The following is a 26,949-nucleotide window of genomic DNA, read 5'->3' on the forward strand; positions in this document are numbered from 1 at the left end:
GAGCATCAAGATGTTGAAAATCTGGCTCTGATCATAGTGTAGGTCGAATGAAACAGGCAGGGAGAGCTGTTAGCTTATCAGTCGACCCTGAACCTACTGGTATGTAGACCTGCACGTCATCAACTGTGTGACAAAAGCAACTGTCCCTCATTACTGCACCTGCTTAATTACATTACTTTTTTTGAACCGACTTCTCCGTCTGACACAGGGCGCACCTGGTTCCAAATGGAATGCATCCAACTTTCATCCGGAGCAAAACACGCCTACACGGCGCCCGGGCGAGATTAATCGAACTCCCGCGCTATCAAGCGATGATTCAAAATAAAGACAGATTGACAGCATAGACATCCAATTGTAAACCAAAACGTTTACAACCACACCTACTTTTCAGATATCAGCGTTTCAATTGGTTATGTCATTTAATATGTTAATGACATCAAATAACATGTTGGTAACAAATACAAAAAGCTGTATTTAAACTAACGTCAATAAAACGCTTTGTTTGTGCATGCAGACCATTTGCATCAGCGGTGTTTAGGTTTCATATCTTTATCAGTGCGGTCAAAGTCCGGCGACAGAGCATCATCATCAGACTACGGAAGTGACAGCTTTGCTATCTGTCATTTATATTAGCCCGCTCCTTGCATTTCGCTCATTCCCATACCCTCTCGCGTCGTTGTGTTTCCCTGAGTATAACTAGTTGTAACTATGGCGAAGGTGGATACCTCCTCTAGCAGACCCTATCACATTGTTATTTTTGGTGCTTCGGGTTTCACCGGGCAGTTTGTGGTTGAAGAGGTGGCCAGGACCGTATCGGAAGGGCCGAATGGGACGCTGAAATGGGCTGTGGCTGGGAGAAGCAGACAGAAACTGGACAAAGTTCTAGAGCAGGCCGCCGGAACCCTCGGTACGTATCAATCAAATGTATTTATAAAGCCCTTTTTACTTCAGCAGATGTTACAAAGTGCTATGCAGAAACCCGGCCTAAAACCCAGCCAAACAGCAAGCAATGTAGGTGTAGAAGCACGTTGGCTAGGAAACACTACCTAGAAAGGCAGGAGCCTAGGAAGAAACAGAGAGGAACCAGGCTCTGAGGGGTGGCCTGGGCTGGGTGTAGATTATAAGAGTACATGGCCATTTAAGGACAGATTGTTCTTCAAAGTGTTCAAACGTTCATAGATGACCAGCAGGGTCAAATAATAATTACAGTGGTTGTGGGTGCAACAGGTCAGTACCTCAGGAGTAAATGTCATTTGGCTTTTCATAGCTGAGCATTCAGAGGTCGAGATAGCAGGTGCGGTAGAGAGTGGAAAACAGCAGGTCTGGGACAAGGTACCATGTCCGGTGAACAGGTCAGCCACAGGCAGAACAGTTGAAACTGAAGCAGCAGCATGACCATGTGGACTGGGGACAGCCAGGAGTCATCAGGCCAAGTAGTCCTGAGGCATGATCCTAGGGCTCCGGTCCTCCAGGAGGGGAGGGAGAAAGAATTAGGGGGAGCATACTTAAATTCACACAGGACACCAGATAAGACAGGATAATTCCACAATATATAACAGACTGACCCTAGCCCCCCTGCACATAGACTATTGCAGCATAGATACTGGAGACTGAGACTGGTGTGTCGGGGGACACTGTGGCCCTGTCCGACGATACCCCCTGACAGGGCCAACCAAGCAGGATATAACCCCACCCACTTTGCCAAAGCACAGCCCTCACACCACTGGAGTGATATCAACAGACCACCAATTTACTACCCTGAGACAAGGCTGAGTATAGCCCACGAAGATCTCCTCCTCCGCCCGAGGGGGGGGGAAGCAAAACCGGAAAAGAAAGGTCACGTCGGTGACTCAACCCACTTAAGTGATGCACCCCTCCTAGGGACGGCATGGAAGAGCACCAGTAAGCCAGTGACTCAGCCCTTGTAATAGGGTCAGAGGCAGAGAATCCCAGTGGAGAGAAGGGAGCCAGCCAGACAGAGACAGCAAGGGCAGTTCGTCGTTCCTGTGCCTCGCCCTTCACCTTCGCCAGACCACACTCAATCATAGGACCTATTGAAGAGACAAGTTTTCAGTAAGGACTTAAGAGACTGAGTCTGCGTCTCTCACAAGGATAGGCAGACCATTCCATAAAAATTGAGCTCTATAGGAGAAAGCCCTTCCTCCAGCTGTTTGCTTAGAAATTCTAGGGACAATAACGTCTTTAGAATTCATATCTTAATCAGTGTGCTCAAAGTCTGGCGACCGAGCATCATCATCAGACTGGCTTCATTGACATTGCCCTAAACTAGCTAATACAATTTATATTACACATTTTAATTTGGTCACGCTGGATGCTAACTAGAGAGTAATCCCATTTAAATCAGATCTAAAGTTTCCCGTAAATATGTTTACACTGTCCACGAGAGATTAACCAGTGATGACCTTTGGTCTAGTTAGTTGATTGACACCGTTGTGCATTGTAATCTGATTTTCCAGGGGGATTCAAGGAAGCTTTCTTGACAGCTCGGTGTCGTCGTGTCTACACTGAGTTTACTGTGTGTCATGTGCCAGACAGGACACTCACCTGGACTGATTTAAAACCTAGTCACACACTGTGTTGTATCAGTTATCGTACAACCAAGTGTTTTGACCAGTGATCTTCTGCACTTGCATTGCGCTTACTGCCATGGGCTTGCAGGAAAAAAAGAAGTATACATCTCAATTGCACGGACGTAAGGAATGTCTGTCAGTAGTAGTTGCTGTGGTAGCTGGGCATATGTTGTCAGACCAGATATCTCACACTCTATAAAGTTGCAGCACTCGATACATTCAGTATTCATTTTAAATCAGAGAGTGGTTGGCTTGCCAGAAAAGGGATAGCCTAGGTTCTGCTGGGGTTGGCATCAGGGAGAATGGAGCTGTGCTTTGTTCCTTCTGCCCTCCCGGGATAGCCCTCACCAACAGCTGTTTGAACATGCCCCTGCAGCGCAATAGCCTCTATACAAACCCACCCCCTGGCCTCTGAATGGTTACCCTGCCCAACAGTGACAGTCTACATGCCCCCCCATCACATGGCCAGGTTGACATTTCAGACACAATTGTCATGGGTTAGGCGATATCTTCTAAATATAATACATTGGCAGGTATGTTAGAGCACTTGCTTGGGATATGCAAGAGACATGTAGTGTACTTTGTCATGTGTGTACAATATGACTTATTTGATAGGCATTCATCCTTCTATGGCCCATGTTTTGCCTCCATCAGTGAGGTTTCAATAGGGCAGTGCTTTCCTATCTGTTATGGCTACGCCACAGAGTTCAACGTGTGCCTAACTTCCAACAGTCCATGTTTAGTCATGAGCTACAGGGGGTAATGTGCCAATGTGCATTATAACATGTTAACTTATTCAGGGGGGCTGATGCAAAGCATTGTGGAGCCGGGACGATAGCAGTATCGCTATACTCATTGGTGCTGTGGCAAGGAAACAAGACTTAAAGCGAAATAGAACTTCTCTAGGAATGTTGGAAACCAACATTCTCTTGTAATACAGTATTTTACATACAGCAGGTTTTTAAAGGACAAAGGAGTTTGGTCGGCTTCGTGTTCTCATTTCTGCCATGGAAAAAATATTGCGATATAGGCGTTGTCCCGGCCCGACAAAGCAGCACAGAAAAGAGAACAAACGGTGTCTTGTCGATGCTCCTCGAATGTACTTTATTGAACCAGAATACAAATATAGCAGCTTTTAGTACTTCGATCTTTTATCTGGTCTACATTTGAAGGCAACAGTGACACGGAGGCTTGGGGAACACGGATAGCAATGTCCGTTTCCCCCCAAGCTATAGGCTACGTGCACACAGATCACACACACACAGGCTACACATACAGAATTCAGTTCAGGGGTCTGACAAACTCTTTGGTCACTGGGCTTTTTAAACCAGGTTGTTCATGTATCACCATAGCTAGTTAAAGATTCAAGTTGTATTAGTTGTATGTACAGGATACACATAGTATACACTGTCCAACGACATTCTGACTGCCAGGTTCCTTCTGGACAACGCAGCAACAGTAAGAAATAATAAAAGATAAGAATATGAACATGAAGTAAATGGCTCAGTAGAATAGAATAAACATCTTAGCATAAGTATTGTTAGGTTCTTATTTTTCAGAGTAAATAACTCGCGGACGCTAGATAAGCTTTAACCAAGTTGAATCCTTCCCAAAGGCTCTGTACAGCTGTTTTCAGACACATTTACATTTACATTTAAGTCATTTAGCAGACGCTCCATTTCTCTCCATCACAGTTACATACATCCTACTTAATGCACGCCTTCTCTCCAATCCTTCCATCTTATGAAGAAAGAGGGTAACAGGGATACCAAACCCTTATTACTCCCTTAAGGGAATCTGTCCTCGCCCCCTGACCTCAGCCCCTCCTTCATCTAATCCACAGATGTCCATCTGTCTCCCCTGTATCAACACGGTGCTCTGCTCCTGTCCCCCAACACATTCCACAGCTATCTGTCTTTCTACAGAGGTCCAGTCTCTTTCACCTTTGATTCTATGCCTCTTTCCTATCATTTATTTAATATCTCAATGTTCAAAATGTCGAATCCAACAGTATAATACAGGAAGTAATTTTTATTTGCATGTTTTGGGGAAGCATTTAGCAATCAATCATAAGAGTTTGGTAGCAGCAATTGTATGGGTGCATGTGTGCTAAGGTGTAGAGTCAGAGCAGGTGCTCAGTTCAGTGAACGTGTTCAGCAATCTGATTGCTTGTAGATAGTAACTGTCTCTGAGCCTGTTGGTATCAGACCTCATGCTCTGATACAGTCTGATGGCTTGTAGATAGTAACTGTCTCTGATCCTGTTGGCATCAGTCCTCATGCTCTGATACAGTCTGATGGCTTGTAGATAGTAACTGTCTCTGAGCCTGTTGGCATCAGTCCTCATGCTCTGATACAGTCTGATGGCTTGTAGATAGTAACTGTCTCTGAGCCTGTTGGCATCAGTCCTCATGCTCTGATACAGTCTGCCTGACGGTAAGGGAGTAAACAGCTTGTGGCTGGGGTGTGTGGGGTCCTTGATGATGCTGCAGGCCTTCCGCAGGCACCGTTTCCAGTAGATGTTCTGGATGGGTGGGAGCACGTTCCCAGTGATGTACTGGGCCATCTTCACCACCCGCTGGAGGGCCTTGCGGTCGTGGACGGAGCTGTTCCCGTACCAGGCCATGTCGATGGTGCACTGGTAGTATTTGGAGAGGACCCGGGGTGGCAATGCTGAATTTCTTCAGCCGCCTTAAGAAGTAGAGACGCTGTTGCGCCCAGTGGTGGTGGTGTTGGTCCGTGACAAGTCCTCAGGGATTTAGTTAAACACATAATGAGGTGTGGTGTATTGGTAAGTAGATGTTTCTAATATAAAGGTGAAATGACTGAGTCCTCTGCTATGTTATTAGGTAAGCCGGAGCTGAGGACTGCAGTGGAGGTCATCGTGGCTGATGTGGGAGAGCCTGACTCTCTGGCTGCCATGTGCAAACAGGCTGTCATTGTTCTCAACTGTGTGGGGCCAGTAAGTACTGACTGTGGAGATGCAACACACACACACACACACACACACATTTTAAATACTGTAGACACACACACTGTGTAAGTACTGCAAAGACACAATGAGTCTGTCATCAGTAAGCAATATTTCATATGCTGCCTCTACCGTTGTGTTCGTATATAAGACTGTCTTGATATCAGACCTGATTACCACTCTTGCTCTCCTGTTGTGCCATGGGGCTGCAGATAGTGGCCTGATAGCAGTAAGGCCATAACCTCACAGCTTGTGAAACACCTGCAATGATGATGATGATGGCTATCACCAGTGCACCTTGTACACACACACACATCCATTACAGCAAAGGACACTACTGGTGTGTACTAGATATAGCTATCTACCATTGTCTCCCCCACCGTTTCTTCTGTGTGGTTTATGGGGTTGGTATCCAATGTTAGGATGCATTACCACCATTTACTGTACTGGAGCGCCCTTTGCCTCCCATGTACAGTGGGGCAAAAAAGTATTTAGTCAGCCACCAATTGTGCAAGTTCTCCCACTTAAAAAGATGAGGCCTGTAATTTTCATCATAGGTAGTACACTTCAACTATGACAGACAAAATGAGAAAAAAATCCAGAAAATCACATTGTAGGATTTTTAATGAATTTATTTGCAAATTATGGTGGAAAATAAGTATTTGGTCAATAACAAAAGTTTCTCAATACTTTTATATACCCTTTGGCAATGACAGAGGTCAAATGTTTTCTGTAAGTCTTCAAGGTTATCACACACTGTTGCTGGTATTTTGGCCCATTCCTCAATGCAGATCTCCTCTAGAGCAGTGATGTTTTGGGGCTGTTGCTGGGCAACACGGACTTTCAACTCCCTCCAATGATGTTCTATGGGGTTGCGATCTGGAGACTGGCTAGGCCACTCCAGGACCTTGAAATGCTTCTTACGAAGCCACTCCTTTGTTGCCCGGGCGGTGTGTTTGGGATCATTGTCATGCTGAAAGACCCAGCCACGTTTCATCGTCAATGCCCTTGCTGATGGAAGGTTTTCACTCAAAATCTCACGATACATGGCTCCATTCATTCTTTCTTTTACACGGATCAGTCGTCCTGGTCCCTTTGTAGAAAAACAGCCCCAAAGCATGATGTTTCTCCCCCATGCTTCACAGTAGGTATGGTGTTCTTTGGATGCAACTCAGCATTCTTTGTCCTCCAAACACGACGAGTTTTTACCAAAAAGTTATATTTTGGTTTCATCTGACCATATGACATTCTCCCAATCTTCTTCTGGATCATCCAAATGCTCTCTAGCAAACTTCAGACGGGCCTGAACATGTGTCCCCCTGCTTAAGCCAGTACGTCTGGCACTACAGGATTTGAGTCCCTGGCGGCGTAGTGTGTTACTGATGGTAGGCTTTGTTACTTTGGTCCCAGCTCCGTTCTTGTGATCATTTTGACCCCACGGGGTGAGATCTTGCGTGGAGCCCCAGATCGAGGGAGATTATCAGTGGTCTTGTATGTCTTCCATTTCCTAATAATTGCTCCCACAGTTGATTTCTTCAAACCAAGCTGCTTACCTATTGCAGATTCAGTCTTCCCAGCCTGGTGCAGGTCTACAATTTTGTTTCTGGTGTCCTTTGACAGCTCTTTGGTCTTGGCCATAGTGGAGTTTGGAGTGTGACTGTTTGAGGTTGTGGACAGGTGTCTTTTATACTGATGACAAGTTCAAACAGGTGCCATTAATGCAGGTAACGAGTGGAGTACAGAGGAGCCTCTTAAAGAAGTTACAGGTCTGTGCGAGCCAGACATCTTGCTTGTTTGTAGGTGTCCAAATACTTATTTTCCACCATAATTAGCAAATAAATATATTAAAAATCCTACAATGTGATTTTCTGGATTTGTCTAATTTCGTCTGTCATAGTTGAAGTGTACCTATGATGAAAATTATAGGCCTCTCATATTTTTAAGTGGGAGAACTTGCACAATTGGTGGCTGACTAAATACTTTTTTTGCCCCACTGTATGTACTGGAGTCATAGCTTAATATTAGAAGTAAAAAGAGGGTTTCCTGCATATGCAGGAATGCCCCGAATTGCGAGCTGCAGTTGCATCCTGCTCTCTCTGTCGACTCCTTACCTTCTTCAAACACATTCAACTGTCTCCTGGGGTGTGTTCAGGAGAGTACAATGTCACAAGTCATGTCTGAAGTGTAAAACTACTAATGACTCAACAATTCATGCCTTCTGGGAATGCTACAAAATTCTAAAGTTATGTGCGGAGTTGGAAAGATGGGTGTCAGAGATAGATATTGTAATGTAAATATACTTTTAATTAGTCTATTTCAAGACATGGCACATGAGGGTGCAGTGAGATATCTAATGGGTTGGACAATACTCTTCCTGTAAATTTATCTTTAAAAAAATATATACTCAAACTGGAAATCAGCCAATCCTCCGTCTTTCACCTAATGGAAAGGTCAAATGCTTTATTGTCTAAAAAATGTTAGCACGCGACGACAGAAAGTTATATGAAGGCGATGGTAGTGTGAGCTTGAGAGGGTGTGATGTTTGTACGATGTAGTCATTTGTATGTGTTTGTTTTGTGTTGCTTATAAATAAATAAAATAAGGACGTTTTTATAGAAATGTATTGTTCAGAACGGACAGGTCTAAATCCCAAATGGACCCCTGGACCCTATGCACAGATCTGAGATGATTTCACAGGGCAATCAATATGGTAATAGCTCCACCTTTCCCTCTGATAGACTAGGTGAAAGTTTCACCATATTCATTATATCAGAGGTTTTCAAAATATGGCATGCCTCCCCAGAGGGGCACCAGAGTTTCAAGGTAGGCGTGAAAGGAGAGCCAAAACAAACTGTATTCGGGACACACTAGATTAGTCCGTCTGCGGTGGAGGTCATCATGGCTGATGTGGAAGAGCCTGACTCTGTCTGCCATGTGCAAACAGGCTATCATTGTTCTCAACTGTGTGGGGCCAGTAAGTACTGACTGTAGAGCCCTCCACGGGCATGCATTTTAAACCCGAGCCCTACCCATGCCTGTGACATTCAGGCCCTGCCCTACCTAGGCCCGATTGCTTCTTCCCAATTTAAAGCCCTGCCTGAAGTCAGAAATAACTTCCTCCTTTAGTAAATCCATTAACTGCTCCTCTGTCAGTCATTCGCTCCCTGCTACAGGCATCTCGCTCTGCATGCACTATGCTCATGGCGCTAGCTAGTTAGCACACGCATCCATAGCAACAGCTCCTCTTGACTGCCCTGCTCAATAGCTGCTTTTTAAGTAAACCCCTGCAGTCATCTTGTGCAATAGGAGACGAAGCTTCATTTTCATCAGATGACAAAGTGCAAAGCTATTTAGATGGCAGCCACACAGGTAAATTAGCTTACAATGAAAAAGCTAAGTATTTTTTGAAAAACAATACATGGATGACATATTTCTAATGCTTATCATAGAAACGATGTAGCCAGCTACATTTCCTATTGTTTTGCTTAAAGATGCAATATGCAGAAACTGCTCAGCCATTTCCTGGTTGCTAAAATTCTAGTAGTTTGCCTAATTTCAGATTGTGACAAAAAAAAAGCAATCATTGTGTAGAGAATCATTGTACTATCTAACAGCTGTGAAATATATTTCCCATAACCAAATGTTGTATTTTAAGCTGGTGTACAAAACTGAACGTAAAAGACCCAAAGCTAAACTTAAGAACGGGCAGCATAGAAATGGCGCACATTGAACAGATCTACCGTTTCTTAGACTTGCTTCCAATGACGATGTCAGATTCATTTTTAAACTCACTTTTTTAATGTGAATTTGGTCAGGTCGCCTAAAAATGTACATATTGTAGCTTTTAAAGTTGATCTTGCATTTTAGCAGGAAAAAAGTAGGCTGGCTACCTCTACAAAAGTCGGGAGTGCTGTCTGTTTATAAACTCAGCAAAAAAAGAAACGTCCTCTCAATGTCAACTGCGTTTTATTTTCAGCAAACATAACATACAATTCAACAACTGAGACATAAACTGAACAAGTTCCACAGACTTGAATGTTTCCCTGAACAAAGGGTGGGTCAAAATCAAAAGTAACAGTCAGTATCTGGTGTGGCCACCAGCTGCATTAAGTACTGCAGTGCATGTCCTTCTCATGGACTGCACCAGATTTGCCAATTCTTGCTGTGAGATGTTACCCCACTCTTCCACCAAGACACCTGCAAGTTCCTGGGCATTTCTGGGGGGATCCAACAGGTCCCAGATGTGCTCAATGGGATTGAGATCTGGGCTCTTCACTGGCCATGGCAGAACACTGACATTCCTGTCTTGCAGGAAATCACGCACAGAACGAGCAGTATGGCTGGTGGCATTGTCATGCTGGAGGGTCATGTCAGGTTGAGCATGCAGGAAGGGTACCACATGAGGGAGGAGGATGTCTTCCCTGTAACCCACAGCATTGAGATTATCTGTAATGACAACAAGCTCAGTCCGATGATGCTGCAACACACCGCCCCAGACCATGACAGACCCTCCACCTCCAAATCGAACCCACTCCAGAGTACAGTGTAACGCTCATCCCTTCAACGATAAACGCGAATCCGACCATCATCCCTGGTGACACAAAACCGCGACTACCCAGTGAAGAGCACTTTTTGCCAGTCCTGTCTGGTCCAGCAACGGTGGGTTTGTGCCCATAGGTGACGTTGTTGCCGGTGATGTCTGGTGAGGACCTGCCTTACAACAGGCATTCAAGCCCTCAGTCCAGCCTCTCTGTCTATTGAGGACAGTCTGAGCACTGATGGAGGGATTGTGCGTTCCTGGTGTAACTCAGGCGGCAGTTGCCATCTGTCGTGGAAATTTCCTCTATTTACCAAATCATGGGAGCAAACCACACACACACACACACGTCAGAGTTAGTTATAAAAGTCCATCTTTAATTATATGAGCTCTTATCACAATCCTGTGACTCTCAGATAAATTCAGTGTCTCCCAGTGGATTCTCTGAGAGTCCTCTTACAATGCAACTGAGTTCCTTTTAATAGCAAAGACACACATAATCAGACGGCATAGACATAATTCATCGTTCAGCTTTGTCTCCTTTCCCAAACCCCAGAAGTAGGGAGTAAAATATATGTTTACACATGATGACACTTTGACCTCTCCCCTCTCAGCGGCCCATGCAACTTAGTCCTGACATAGAACAGATAACTGCCAATGGCCACCACTATATTACAACAAAATACATTCTTATGAGAAGTAACTTACACACATTTGATGAATATTAAACATCTTACAAATGTTACCAACAAATTCTGATAATTCCACGACACATCCTGTACCAGTCCCGTAGGTGTGATGTTCGGATGTACCGATCCTGTGCAGGTGTTGTTACACGTGGTCTGCCACTGCAAGGGCGATCAGCTGTCCGTCCGATCTCATTGTAGCGCTGTCTTAGGCGTCTCACAGTACGGGCATTGCAATTTATTGCCCTGGCCACATCTGCAGTCCTCATGCCTCTTTGCAGCATGCCTAAAGCACATTCACGCAGAGCATCTGGGCATCTTTCTTTTGGTGTTTTTCAGAGTCAGTAGAAAGGCCTCTTGTCCTAAGTTTTCATAACTGTGACTTTAATTGCCTACCGTCTGTAAGCTGGTCCTTCTGTAGCTCAGTTGGTAGAGCATGGCGCTTGTAACGCCAGGGTAGTGGGTTCGATCCCCGGGACCACCCATACGTAGAATGTATGCACACATGACTGTAAGTCGCTTTGGATAAAAGCGTCTGCTAAATGGCATATATTATTATTATATTAATGACCGTTCCACAGGTGCATGTTTATTAATTGTTTATGGTTCATTGAACAAGCATGAGAAACCGTGTTTAAACCCTTTACAATGAAGATATGTGAAGTTATTTGGATTTTACGAATTATCCTTGGAAGACAGGGTCCTGAAAAAGGGATTTTTTAAAAGTTTTTTTGCTGAGTTTAGAATGCCCGTTCAAGATATCTCATCTGAGTGGAGAAGTGCAACTTAAGCACACAATTAGTCTGATGAAGAGCAGAAATTTCAACAGAAAGCATTTTAGATGTGCTTTTTACAAAACGCAGCAACATATTTCTTAAAAATGTATTTACTATAGTAGTTCATCTTAAGTGGCTGAAATGAATAAGGTGACGGTGCATCATATTGTGTTAGCTTTCTGCCGTGTTTAGGAAGTCAAAGCCCTTTGGATGAGTTATCTGTACAGCTGTTATCTTTTGATTTCCTTTTTTTCTCCTCTTTGTTCTTTGCCTGTCTGCTCCTCCCCCATCTTTTCTGAGCAGAGCAGGCAGGCCCATTGCCCTAGCGACTCCAGGCTCCACACAGACACAGTGTGTACACATGCTGCTCCAGAGCCATTACTGTTTTTGTTTGTTCTCGTTCACATATTTAGCTAGCAGCCTCCGTAGAAATGTGCTATTACTTGTGCTAATTTTGTTAGCGTTCTGGTAAAGAATGCCCAAAGGGCATGAAGGGCGGTATGACTATATGGTAATCTGAATACTGTGCCCAACCCTAGAGAGCAGTGAACTGTTAAATAGTTTTAGTCACTATACTAAACTCCGACAAAACTCAAGGAACTTTTTTTATTTTCTGTGAAATAATCTTTCCTGTCTTATATTTGACGAGGTTGAAGCAGATATGACTGTTTTTATATATTTAATTTGAACTTTATTTAACTAGGCAAGTCAGTTAAGAACATTCTTATTTACAATAACGGCCTTCCCGGGGAACAGTGGGTTAACTGCCTTGTTCAGGGACAGAACGACAGATTTTTACGTTGTCAGCTCGGGGATTCGATCCAACAACCTTTCGGTTACTGGCCAAATGCTCTAAACATTAGGCTACCTGCCGCCCCACTGTGCAAATGGCTCGGCTTCAAAATGTTAGTGATCAATTTAATGATACCCGAGCCCTACCAGTACGTTAGTTATTGACGAAAAAACGCCGGGTTTGAGTTGGGTAGCAGAGCTGACTGTGGAGATGCAGTCACACACACCCACAGACATCTGGTAAATACTGTAGACATACACACTGTGTAAGTACTGCAGAGACACAATGAGTCTGTCATAAGTTATATCAGATCTGATCACCGCTCTGCTCTCATCTACCGTTATGTTCGTATCTAAGACTGTCTTGATATCAGACCTGATCACCATTCTGCTCTCTTGTTGTGCCATGGGGTTGCAGATAGTGGCCTGATAGCAGTAAGGCCATAACCTCACAGCTTGTGAAACACCTGCAATGATGATGATGGCTATCACCAGTGCACCTTGTGTACACACACACACACACACACACACACACATTACAGGTGTGACTGGGTGTGGTAGAATCCCTGTCATTGTGATACACAGCTTCACCACAGAACTCTACGTGAAGTGCAAAGTGTCTATTCCGAACTCCACCAGTAGGGGGCACTGTTGTCATTTCTGATCATCACCTCAGCCTCTCTGCCTACTCCCACCTTCTTCAAACACATCCTGGGGCGTGTTCAGGAAGGTGCAACGTTACACAAAATTCAGATAGAAATGTATTGTTCAGAACAGACAGGTCCCAATCCCAAATGGACCCCTGGACCCTATGCACAGATCTGAGAGGATTTGATCATGCATACTGGATGGACAGGTTGCCTTTTGCTATTGCTCCAAAAATGTATATCCATGAGTATGGGAGATAACGTATAGCCCTAGGCGATGCTGGTAGTTTATTGATTGTGCAGGGCGGCTTACATTTAGCCTACAGGGAATTTGTATGTAATTTTACATTTTCATAATTAATTGGGTGACCCATTACTTTTTCAGCTATACAAAATATCTGATCCAGCATGCATATCCACCTCCCCTCTCTCCTTTATTAATGTATCGAGCGTGCAGAGGGGCTGTCAACATTTTAGTGAAACCCTGTTACTATCAATGTTTTTTACAGATTTAATTTGGTTTCTTAAATTAAACGTTGGGTAGCTTCAGAAGCAGGGTTGGCGAGCCCATGGTTTACAGAGTTTGGGTGGAAAATGACCTGTTGTGCAGCGAGAGTATGCTTCTCAAACAGTGGTTGATGCGTGGAGTGAACTGAGTGTTTATATATTCTTTCTCATTTGCTCATATTATGCACAGCTCCACTATAAAACCTAAGCAGCCTGCCTATGTTGCGTTTTAATATTTTTGTATAATACACCAATTTCAAAGATTTTGCTGAGTTACAGTTCATATAAGGAAATAAGTCAATTTAAATAAATAAATTAGGCCCTAATCTATGGTGCAGCCATAGGGAATAGACCCACCCACTGTAGAGTCAGGCCAGCCAATCAGAATGAGTTTTTCTCAACAAAAGGGCTTCAATACAGACAGAAATAATCCTCAGCACCCCCCTCCCCCCTCCTAAAATGATCGATGCAGGTGAAGATGTTGAATTTGGAGGACCTGGACTGGCGTGGTTACACATGGTCTGAGGTTGTGAGTCCGGTTGGACGTACTGCTAAATTCTCTAAAATGATGCTGGAGGCAAATCATGCTGTTTAATCAGCTTCTTGATATTCCACACCTGTCAGGTGGATGAATTATCTTGACAAAGGATAAAATACTCACCCACAGGGATGTAAACAAATTTGTGCACAAAATGTAAGAGGAATAAGCTTTTTGTGTATATGGAACATTTCTGGGATCTTTTATTTCAGCTCTTTAAATGTTGTATTCATATTTTTGTTCAGTGTAAATGAATGTTAAAATGTAGATGTTCCAAAGGCGTGCATCAGTGGCTTGTATACCTGGAGATGTTAAACCTGTTCGTGTTAATTAATGGTCAATTACCGTGAGACTGGCAGTCTCTTGCATGACGATAACCGGCTGACAGAATGTCGTGACCGCCACAGCCCTAGGTGCGCCTCCCCAGGGGGGCACCAGAGCATTCCAGGGGAGGTTTGAAAGGAAAGCCGAACCGAGAACTGTATTCGGTTCATGCTAGATTAGCCAGTCGAGAGAAAAGCGATAGCTGTGAGTGTAACACACAGTTGCATGGTCCAGACATTGAACATGACATGAAATTATAATGACTTCTAAAGGCCTTCAATACAAAATATATAAAGAAATTCTATTGGAGTAGAAATTCTACTGTAGTGACACAAGCACCTTCGTGAAGGGGTTTTGTTTATGTGTTTGTGTGTAGTACAGGTTCTGGGGAGAACCTGTGGTAAAGGCATGCGTGGAGAACGGGGCACACTGCATTGACATCTGTGGAGAACCCCAGGTAAGTGGACAACATAATACTCACAAGGCTTCAAGCCCTAATTGACCCTGATCCCTACACTACATCACTCCTGTAGACTTGATAGTTGGAAGCAATATCTCACACACACACCACTAGGTGTAATGGGAGGCCTGCTGGATGTCATGCTGTTCCCTATTACTTGTGTGTGTGTGTAGTTCCTAGAGAGTATGCAGTTGAACTACGACAGTCAGGCAGCTGATAAAGGAGTGTACATTGTGGGGGCTTGTGGCTTCGACTCCATACCTGCAGACATGGGAGTCCTCTACACCAGGGACCAGTTCAAAGGTGTGTATGTGTGTTCTCTCCCTGAGGGTTTTTATACAAATATTTTAGGGGGCAGATCAGCTTTAATATTGCAGATAGATGGTAGCTTCCATCAATGTAATTATATGCATCATTTCCAATCCCCCATATATTTATTTGTATACAGGACCAGTCAAAGGTTTGGACACCTACTCATTCCAGGGTTTTTCTTTGTTTTACTATTGTCTACATTGTAGAATAATAGTGACGACATCAAAACTATGAAATAACACATGGAATCATGTAGCAACCAAAAAAGTGTTAAACAAATATCAATATATTTCAGATTCTTCAAAGTAGCCACCCTTTGCTTTGATGACAGCTTTGCACACTCTTGTTATTCTCTCAACCAGCTTCATGAGGTAGTCACCTGGAATGCATTTCAATTAACAGGTGTGCCTTGTTAAAAGTAAATTTGAGAAATGTATTTCTTAATGCGTTTTAGCCAATCAGTTGTGTTGTGACAAAGTAGGGGTGGTAAACCGAAGAAGCCCTATTTGGTAAAAGACAAAGTCCATATTATGGCAAGAACAGCTCAAATAAGCAAAGAGAAACGACAGTCCATCATTACTTTGACTGACCTTCATGACTTAATCTGGAAAATTTCAAGAACTTTGAAAGTTCCTTCAAGTGCATTCGCAATACCTATCAAGCGCTATGATGAAACTGGCTCTCATGAGGACCGCCACAGGGAAGGAAGACCCAGAGTTACCTGAAAGGCCACTCAGCAAGGAAGAAGCCACTGCTCCAAAACAGCCATAAAGCCAGACTATGGTTTGCAACTGCACATGGGGACAAAGATCGCACTTTTTGGTCAAAGATCGCAAATATCCTCTGGTCTGAAGGAACAAAAATAGAACTGTTTGGCCATAATGACCATTGTTATGTTTGGAGGAAAAAGGGGGAGGCCTACAAACCTGACTCATTTACACCATATATATATATATATATATATATATATTATATATATATAAATATATATAATAAATATATATATATATTTATTTATATATATTATATTTATATTTATATATTTATATATATATATATATATATATATATATATATATATATATATAATATATACCAAGTTTACATACACCTTTTACATACAGTTTTTCACAATTCCTGACATTTAATCCTAGTAAAAATTCCTGATCTTTGGTCAGTTTAGATCACCACTTAATTTTAAGACTATGAAATGTCAGAATAATAGTAGAGTGATTTATTTCAGCTTGTATTTATTTCATCACATTCCCAGTGGGTCAGAAGTTTAAATACACTCAATTAGTATTTGGTAGCATTGCCTTTAAATTGTTTAACTTGGGTCAAACATTTCAGGTAGCCTTCCACAAGCTTCCCACAATAAGTTGGGTGAATTTTGGCCCATTCTTCCTGACAGAGCTGGTGTAACTGAGTCAGGTTTGTAGGCCTCTTTTCTCGCACACGCTTTTCTGTTCTGCCCACAAATTCTCTATAGGATTGAGTTAAGGGCTTTGTGATGGCCACTCCAATACCTTGACTTTGTTGTCCTTAAGCCATTTTGCCACAACTTTGGAAGTATGCTTGGGGTCATTGTCCATTTGGAAGACCCATTTGCAGCCAAGCATTTAACTTCCTGACTGATGTCTTGAGATGTTGCTTCACTATATCCACATAATTTCCCACCCCATGATGCCATCTATTTTGTGAAATGCACCAGCCCCTCCTGCAGAAAAGCACCCCCACAACATGATGCTGCCACCCCCGTGCTTCACGGTTGGGATGGTGTTCTTCGGCTTGCAAGCCTCCCCCTTTGGTTGCAAGAATTTTGCATAATTTAAATTGAAAAATTCAATGTTTTGTATCTGCCGTCATTTTGCGTACCTGTTCATAAACCATGTGCCATGGAATCGGTATATTACAAATCTCTTCCCAACTATTTTGCAATCTATACATCTCTCTGAGGTTAGTTTACGTCAGCTGTTTATGTGTGTGTGCTCTCCTTTGGGTGTGTGTGTGTTTGTGTGTCACGGTTGTGTTCTTCTCTTATCACAGGGACACTCACAGCTCTAGAGAGCTTCCTGACAGCCAGCACAGGACCTGAGGTAAGACTCCAATACCCATAAACCCACACACTGCCCTGGCCTCATTTGTCCTGTAAACAGTAAATCATTGTAATCCCTGCCTCATCCTTGTAAGAATCAGTTTTTAAAAGTTTGTCGGTACTCCATTCTCTCTGTCTCCGTCTCAGGGTGGTTCTATCAATGACGGGACATGGAAGTCGGCCATCTATGGTTTTGCTGACAGCGGGAAGCTGCGGAGCCTCAGGAAGAAGTTTGGACACAAACCTCTCCCTGTGGTGGGCTCAAAGATCAAACGCAGGTACAGGGAGCTGTGCGTTGTGTGTTTGCGCTTGCAGTTGTGTTTATTTGATATTAACTTTACATTGTGTGTGTGTGTGTGTGTGTGTGTGTAGGAGTGCCCTGTTCTACAGCAATGAGGTTCAGCAGTATGCAGTTCCGTTCATGGGAGCCGACCCCTCGGTGGTGAAGAGATCTCAACGCTTTCTGCTGGAGGAACACCAGGAAACACCTGTAGGTCTCTCTCTCACACAGACACACGGACACACGGACACAGAGCGAGAGACCAGTGTGTGTTCTTGTGCAATTTTGCACAGTGCAATTTTAGTGGGATGTGGCTCTGTCTGAACGTGAGAAATAGGATATGGCCTAATAAATCTTGGGTGTCTGTGTGCATCACAGCTAGGGCATGGGGTGATGACTTGTATGTATTTAATGTAATAGTGTTGGCGCCAAACTTCATTACAAGAGATAATTGAGTACATTTAGTTGATGTAAGCCTTATTTATTTTTAAAAGTCTTTAGGATCAGACCCTTTTGTTTCAATTTCCTCCTAAAATGACATACCCAGATCTAACTGCCTGTAGCTCAGGACCTGAAGCAAGGATATGCATATTCTTGATACTATTTGAAAGGAAACACTTTGAAGTTTGTGGAAATGTGAAATTAATAATTGTACCGAATTGTTCAATTGATACATCAACTACATAACTATAGAGAACATACAAAAAATGCTATTCTAATAAAAGAATGTGTTTTAGACACTCCCAGGAATGTCAAACATGATGGATCATTAGCTTCCCTACAGAAAATATACTAACTAACCTTCACACATCTAGATGGCCGGGCGGGGTGGGTGTGGAGCCAGAGACAGCAGTGGGGTCAAACTGTAGACCCCAGTTCCCACTTTTGAATATAGAAATATATTTTTATCAAACAAAACTACACTTTATCTCTGGGACCCTCAAGATGACAAATCAGAGCAACATTACTGAATGTAAGGACATTATTTGCCTTCAGAGGTGAATATATCAAACCAGTTGCTGTAATAAATGTGTTGTTGTGCACTATCCTCAAGCAATAGCATGGTATTATTTTTCTGTAATAGCTACTGTAAATTGGACAGTGCAGTTAGAGTAAAAAGAATTGAAGCTTTCTTCCCATGTAAGACATGTCTATGACCTGGAAAGTTGGCAGTTGTTTACAACGGCATTCAAGTCAAAGAAAAACGCTCTGGTACGAATAACAAAGTTTTTTTATTTTTTAAACCTCCCGCTTTGGGCTCTGTGTCAATGTGTAGTTACTACATACATAATCTTAGGTGTAAAGTCCTCTGTTTAGGGGACCTGCGTGGTTCTGTAACCAGTTACGACTGAGCGATAGCCCTGGTTCCCACAGACACGGTAGTATGTTTTTTGCACCTGTGTGACATAGGATGTGAAATCTGAAACAACTTGAAGCTGGGATGTCCCTCCTACCATTTAATTCCGTTTTCCGACTGTCCATCAACTCCTTGCTTAGCCCTGCGTCACAGCCACTGACAAAGCACATGCCTGCAATCCTTACATCGTAGCACAGCAGGGGAGAGTGGTTTCATCACTATAGTACATTGAGATCGGTTTGTAGCCATTCATCTAAAATAATCCATAGATTTTAAACACTTTGTGGGGGCAGATGTTTTAATCGAAATCTTTCGAATATATGCACATTTTCTCTAACACTAAACATACAAGTATGTATTTCACAGTTATGAGGAAGGTTACATCTTATAGTTAGTGCTTTTCTAATTTGATAATACTATATTGAGAAAACATGTAATTTCAAGCCTTATTCATAATTTTTTTTCAATAGGAAATACGTCATGTACAGTCAAATATTTGTACCGTGTACTTGAGCTTATGTTCAAGTGACTACACCTCGGCAATTGAACTATGTTTACCTGAAAGGTGAGATTTGAACCATTCATGGAGTACACCACATTACTAGTGGTTTCAAATGATGCAGTTCCATTTAAGAGGATAATCCATGAGCAGAACGACTGTTTCACCTCAATCAACCATAAATTCCCTAGGTTTGAAAGTGACAATTTTCCCTACATTTCCTCCCTTGTGGGCCCAACCCCCTTGCAATTCAAATTCTAGCTAATGAGCTTCAGCCCCCCTTTCTCGCTTACTCTCTCTCTGGGCAATCCGCACATTTAGTGTGATGTGGCTCTCCCGTCCAAACCCAGTTGAGAAATGGACCTGTTTGGCCTTTTGTGTGACCCCAGGTCCAGTATGGTGCATATGCAGGAGTAGGAGGTGTGGCCAACATTATCAAGATGCTATTCGCTGGGATGATGTTCTGGTTCCTGGTCAAATTCAGCTTTGGACAAGACCTGTTGATTAAGGTGAACAAGGACACACACACACACATTGATATATATTTATATATACACATACACACAAAATGAAAACCTCAAACCGCTCTCACTATCTTCCCCCCTCTTCTCTGTCTTTAGTATCCAGAGTTTTTCTCCTTTGGTTTCTTCTCCAAGGATGGACCGACAAGAAAGCAGGTACAGTTTTATGAATATCTCTTGTTTGCTAAATTGCTGTGTTTGAGTGTCACTCAGATGAATGGTTGGTCCTTCTAGTCAGTGATTGGTGTATTTCTGTGTCACTCAGATGGAGGGTTCGTCCTTCAAGTTTGCCTTCTACGGAGAAGGTTACACTGAGGGACAGGACCCCAGCCAGGGACGACCCAATGCTAAGATCCGCACACTAGTCCAAGGACCAGGTACTTGAACACTCAAAAACGTACTAGTCCAAGCCCTCCACGTAATCTGCCGCCGCTGGGGTTAACACAATGCTTCTCTCCCTGTTTCAGAGGCGGGCTACGTGGCCACGCCAATCGCCATGGTACAGGCCGCTATCACCATCCTGAACGAGCCCACATCCCTCCCCAAGAAGTGAGTTCACACACACACAGGGTAGTGTTTGTGCGGCTATTGTATTACATCTGATGCATGTTATCTCAACCTCCTCTCTCTTTAGGGGAGGTGTGTACACCCCAGGAGCAACCTTTGCCAAAACTAAGCTGGTGGAGCGTCTCAACAAGCATGGCATCCAGTTCTCTGTCATCTAATGTGTGACCCCTGACCCCCATGACTTATCACTAGATGGTCATGCTGCAAAGTGAAACTTGGCTAGCGGCAACATTTAGTTAATCAAGGTTACGTTTCAGTGTTTAAAATCTGATTTTCTTTTGGGGGGGGGGGGGTTCCTTTCAACTTTGCAACATGGCCCAATAATGAAAACCTTCTGCTTGTCTGTGACTAGTTTTTAAAGAGACAGTTTCCTTCTTGTTAAATAATGGTGCCCCCGCTCTAACTCTCCAATGGATGTGCAGTTTGTCATGGCTCAGTAGATTAATGCCTGTGAGTGCCTGTTTCTCTCTCAAAAAAAGCTTGACTGCCTTATGATGCTTCTGTCCTTCCTCTGATCAATGTTTGTTTAATTTCCAAGCACTGTCTGAAACCTACCTTACTTCAAGAGGATCAGAAATTCCTCCTTTGAACGATGGTGTGCTGTAATCAAATATAGTTTAGCAGGATCAAGGAATGATCAACAAAGTAGTGCTTGCTGCTTGTTAAATGGTTGTTTGGGTACTACATACACACAAAGCTGGGATGATCCTTCCCACAACTTTGCAGTGTCTTCTGTGATTCACTGAGCGTGTGTTGGACAGGTTCTGTTCTCCTAGGGCTGTAGGTCTTCTCTACTTGGCTGAATAAAACCCAACACTACTGAAATAAACTAGCCTTGTGTCTGATTCCTCACTGACCAGTCAGTTTAGTTTCACAGAGGTCCCGGTCTGACAACTCTAAAGGGGGGATTAAATCTGTATTGAAGATCTGCAATAAAAAATGAAGGTAATTTCAGATTGAGCCGACGTGCAGCGTTTGCCGTGAATGCAGTCTCCGCAAACACTGGAACATTGGCTTTATTTTGGCTCTACAGCTCTACTATTTCAAGTGTTGAGGTATATTGAAATGTAAAGCAGTGTTGATGGACGTAGGTCCATTTAAATACTTGAATGTGCATGCAAAGATATTGGAAGGCTGGAAATGGTTAGAGTCTGGGCAAGAAGAGACCAGACGTCCAAATTGAAAACGGTTAAAAATCTTTATTACAATCATCACCCTTCGGTTGTGCCATTCAGATTCAATCGGGTGATTACCGGCATAAAAGGGCCATTATGGCATACTGGTAAAACATGAGCCTATCATAATTAAAACAAAGATGGAAAAAAAACAGGCTAATACACCATTTATCATTACTGCATGAGAAATTAGCGAATGAACTTAAATGGGTGGTATAGCTTCAGTTCGGTGTGGTTTGAGGTAAACAGTCAAATGACTGGCTGAGACAGAGGGATACATCAATCAACTCCGGCTATAAGTGTGTCTGTCATTACACTTGTGTTAATTGCCTCCATCAAAGGGCGGGTGCACTGTTTTAGACACAGGAATTATTTTTTTGTTGACGAACATGCCCAGGTATAGCCTACTTAAGTAAACATGCCTGGTTGGTCATAAACATGCCTGGTTGTGTTACTGCACCATTAAAAGGTAGTACGCCTTTACTATTAGGCTCTTGATCTTCAGAAGTACCAGAATCTGCAATACTGCATATTAATATTTCAGGGAACGTATCCAATATGAATTATTTTCCACTTTTGCATATGTGATCTTTGAATATGGCTCATTACCTCCAGTGTAAAGTATATTATACAAACATACAGTTGGGACTCTACTGCTCTTGTCAAGGCTATCCATGGTTGGGATTCTAATCACTTAACTCCATTAATGGTTTGAGTTCCATGATCTCTCATGCACTGTGTGTTTTCTTGATGCTCTTTCAAGTTGGATGCGAATGTGAAACCCCTCCCACAGTCAGAGCAATGGTAGGGCTTCTCTCCTGTATGTGCTCTGATGAAGAGTAAGATATGGCGACGTATTGAAGTGTTTCCCACACTCAGTGCAGTTGTATGGTTTCTCTCCAGTATGAACTCGCTTACGTACTACTAATACACTTAATGTTGCAAAACACATCCCCCAGTCAGAGCAGTGATATGGCTTCTCTCCAGTGTGTATCCTCTGGTGTGTTCATGGAGATACATTTCTTCCCACAGTCAGAGCAGTAGTAGGGGTTTTCTCCTGTGTACATGCTGGTGTCTTTTTAGGTTACTGAGCTGAGAGAATGATTTCCCACAGTCAGGACAGTGATAAGGATTTTCTCCTGTGTGCAACCGCTTGTGTGCTGCTAAGGAATTGCGGTGTGCAAATTTCTTGTCACAGTAAGAACAGTAAGGTTTTTCTCCAGTGTGTATGCACTTGTGACTGATTAGGCTTCCTGAGGTAACACACCTTTTCCCACAGTCAGAGCAGCCATACCTCTTCTCTCCTGTATGTAACATCTGATGTGATTTAAGAGCACTCATTGCTCTGAAATTTTTCCCACATTCAGTGCAGTGATAATGTTTCTCCCCAGTATGTATCTGCTGGTGTTTTGTTAAATGTGCTAATCGAGAAAATCTATGCCCACAGTCAGAACAGTAATATGGTTTCTCTCCAGTATGTACTCTCTGATGCTTTGCCATATTTCCTGCTTGAGAGAAGCTCTTATTGCAGTCAGAGCAGTGGTAAGGTTTTTCTCCGTGTGAACTTTGTGTATTTTTAATCCAGTTGATGTTTTGAAACTCTTTCCACAGTCAGAGCAGGAGTAAGGGCTGTCTCCTGTATGTATACGCTTGTGTACATGCAGGCCTGATAAACCACGGAATCTCTTCCCACACTGGGAGCAGTGGTATGGCTTCTCTCCTGTATGTACAAGCTCGTGTATTTTCAGGAATGTTAAACATAAATTTCTTCTCACGTTGAGAGCAGTTGATCGGTTTCTTGGCTTTGGTTTTCTGATGTTGTTTGGCTTCTCCTGAGGCAGAGTGATGGTTGGGTCTTTCTTCTGTTGAAATTAGACTGGGCTAACGCAATAGACAACAGCCACACATACCAACCAAACACTTGCACAGGATTTCAGCAAAAACCTGGGTTTATGAAATTGCTATGAATCTATTTGTAATTCCAGAATTGTGGCTGAATATTGTGGTATGTTGCATATTTGAAAATATCCTTAAAGTGCACAGAGCCAATGTTCCCTCTAAGCTGCGCGTAGCTCCCGGGACTGCAGCGCAGAAGAAATATCAGCCCGTGCAGAGAAGAACAAGATTGAACTTCATTCAACTTTCTGGAGTTTACCCCTTAGTTAATGTTTTCCTTTACTGTGGGAATTGTGATCGAATCAACGCAATATTAGCCACTTTCAATGCAACATACCGAAACAACTCGATGCAAGAGATTTTGTTGTAGGCAGAACGCATCGGAGTAGGATTATATTGCATTGAGACGCACACCTGTGCGGCATAAGCGGAGCTGCAGAAGGCCTATATGCAAATAAACCATTTCCATATACGCATCTGTGCCGTTCATTTTGAACTGGACTGTTTACCACAGTAGCCTACTTGACCATTGTCTGAAACTAATTCAAAGCAGATACAGCCTTAGTGTTTCAATTAAACACACTGGAAGTTGCACAGAGTTTTCACAGCGTTCAAGTTTGCACTCAGCAGACCTGAAATTTGCTCAGTGCAGAAGAAAAGTAGAGGGAACATTGCACAGAGGTCTAATAAAACATGCCCTTACTCTGAGAAATCCAATCCCTGATGTCCATTGTTTTCCTGCAGTTTGTCAGGCTTACAGACAGCTTCTTGGGGGGAGGAAAGGAGTGCTGGACTCCACTGTTAGTCAGAACCCAGTTCGGCTTCTCTGGGCTCTGACTGGTCTTCTGTATCCTACAATTACAAAACACACCACTAGGCTACAGGCCACAATCATATCATATTTTTCAAAAACAAGCATATTCCATAAATTGAAACTTTGACTTTTAGGTATAAGATATCTAAATGCATGATAATGTTTTGCATTTATTTAAAGATGTCTTATTGGCCCATTCTCTTCAGAGGACAAACACAACTTTGTTTTACATTTTTTTTTCCAGCCACTTTGTTACATGTATGAATAATCTATTTCACACACATGGTACTTCTATACAGAGTGTTACATGATAAAATAATTGTTGGATGTACACATTAAATAGATTCAGACATACGGTATACACGATCTGGTGTTTTCGGTCCTAACTGTTACAGTTCATGAGTTTTTAATCCCACCCCCTCAGCTTCTCTCAGCCCATCCCACCTATATCTGTAGACCACCCTCTCTTGATTTCCATGTTCCATGTATTTTAACTGTGCTGTCTTACATGAATTCTGAACCTTTTCCAATCTTAAAGTATCCACATTCTAAATTAAAAGAGCTTTATGTACCATCAACACCAAATGTTGACTGGGTTTATTTTTCCCAGGATGTAGAGTCTCTGGTTGGTTTATGAATAATGACCTATATCTTCCTGTAGTCTGTCAGGATCACAGTCAGCCTCTTGAGAGGGAAGGAGCGCTTGTCTTCTCTATCCTAAAATAACAAACACACATCGTTACATTAAGATACGAATATTGAAATAAAAATGTATTTGGTTCTCGGTTTAGGGTATAGTGGCAAGTTTAGGTATGATAGACTAGTTGGGATTATTTACTTTCGTGATCAAACCAGTCTCACTCATTGACGGATACATACACTCAATTGAATGCTTTAAAAGGTCCCTAAGATAAATGTGCCAATTCTGGTTGCATTAAGTCATTAACTATCTTTACTAAGATGGGTAACTGTCAAATGTAGCATAAATATGGATTTAACCATTTTCACATAAGATAAATATAAAGATTAATGAGTCTGGTCTCGGTTATCTGCAATTGCTACATTGCTGTCAGAATTTGATATAGAAGCACTGATTATTGAAAAATATAACTGATAAATGCTTAGTTCCACTGTGTAGCCTGAAATATATCTGCAAGCAGCAATGTACGGGGTTCACAACTTGACAAAGGACGAGATGAGTTGGATCACAAAGCAAGAACTATCATGTTCAGTACCGGTTAAAAGTTTACACACCTACCCATTCCAGGGTTCCTTTTTAAAAAAAATTCTACATTGTCAAATAATAGTGAAGACATCAAAACTATGAAATGACACATATGGAATCATGTACTTGTTGGCTGCTTTTGCCTGGTACTGTATCGTCCTTTATGTGCAATTAGTGAAAGCATTATAAGATTAAGTATTCTTTTAGCATTAGCATATGTGCCTCTGTAGGTACAGTGTGGCAATATTTGAATACAGTGAGGCAATATTTGAAATATTTAGCATTAGCGTTACATATGCACAGAATGAGTTAATAGTTTCCTTGTTTTTGAGATATCAATAACATATTTAGTGTGGTTCATCTTAGGGATGTCGGTGATAGCGATGACAAGTTGATAGGCACTGTGGAGGGAATTTAGTGGTTTAAATGGACACGTAAAATCAGATGATTTTTTTGATTGGTCAATAAAATCAGTCATCTTTTGAATCCATTCGCCTTTCCCAAACTAAGTTAAGACGTGTACCATGGGCATACATTTTAAATGTGGTGTCATTTGGTCCTGTGGTTCATTAGAATAAGATTTTTTTTTACAAGTTTTTTTTTTGTTGCATAAAAGCATATGTGCTAACATGCATTTACTGGTATAGTGGCCATCAATGCATCAACAAGATTTTCTCAAACACTTTAGGGACTATTGTAATGAGTCCATGAGAAGATTTGATTCTTTTAAACAGCATTATAGTCCAAAAAGAGAATTTTTAATAGTTTCCTTATTTTTTAAATGCCAAACTTAACATAGCGTCAAAGGCATTGCCATGATGAACTATGATAAACTGCATCTAATGTCTTTAATGAAGTGGCAGCTGCGTTCATATTGATCAAGGATGGGCAACTTTGATGGGGGTAGGGGCCACAAAAAAATAATTGGTACCTTTGGTATGGTCACATGACATTGGTGGTTACTTAAGGCAAAATCTAAAGTAGGGTGGGTGGATGTCTAACCCGAACCTCTAGCAACCCAAAGGCAGTTGCATTCATATAGATCAAGGATAGGCAGCTTTGATGGGGGTGGGGGCCACAAAAAAAATGTAACTCATGAGAAGCCGCAGGGTAGCCTAGTGGTGGACTAGTAACCGAAAGGTTGCAAGATCGAATCCCCGAGGTGACAAGTTAAAAATCTGTCGTTCTACCCCTGAACGAGGCAGTTAAACCTATGGCTGGTGGTAGTATTGAGGAGCTTGGATGAATAAGGTGCCCAGACTAAACTGCCTGCTACTCAGGCCCAGAAGCTAAGATATGCATATTATTAGTAGATTTGGATAAAAAACACTCTGAAGTTTCTAAAATGGTTTGAATGATGTCTGTGAGTATAACATAACT

General features: G+C 42.4%; 1 protein-coding gene across 1 annotated transcript; it reads left to right on the forward strand.

The window, feature by feature from the left end:
• Positions 1-500: 500 nt before the first annotated feature.
• LOC124046316 (saccharopine dehydrogenase-like oxidoreductase) lies at positions 501-21,288 on the forward strand. Its single transcript, XM_046366558.1, has 12 exons — positions 501-907; positions 5,440-5,552; positions 14,745-14,825; positions 15,002-15,131; positions 17,187-17,236; positions 17,383-17,513; positions 17,608-17,725; positions 19,761-19,880; positions 19,992-20,048; positions 20,158-20,269; positions 20,360-20,441; positions 20,527-21,288. The coding sequence occupies exons 1-12, from the start codon at positions 709-711 to the stop codon at positions 20,615-20,617; spliced, it is 1,284 nt and encodes a 427-aa protein (XP_046222514.1). The 5' UTR covers positions 501-708; the 3' UTR covers positions 20,618-21,288.
• The last annotated feature ends 5,661 nt before the right edge of the window (positions 21,289-26,949 follow it).

Source organism: Oncorhynchus gorbuscha, linkage group LG10 (genome assembly GCF_021184085.1).
Source record: "Oncorhynchus gorbuscha isolate QuinsamMale2020 ecotype Even-year linkage group LG10, OgorEven_v1.0, whole genome shotgun sequence".
Classification (NCBI taxonomy): domain Eukaryota; kingdom Metazoa; phylum Chordata; class Actinopteri; order Salmoniformes; family Salmonidae; genus Oncorhynchus; species Oncorhynchus gorbuscha.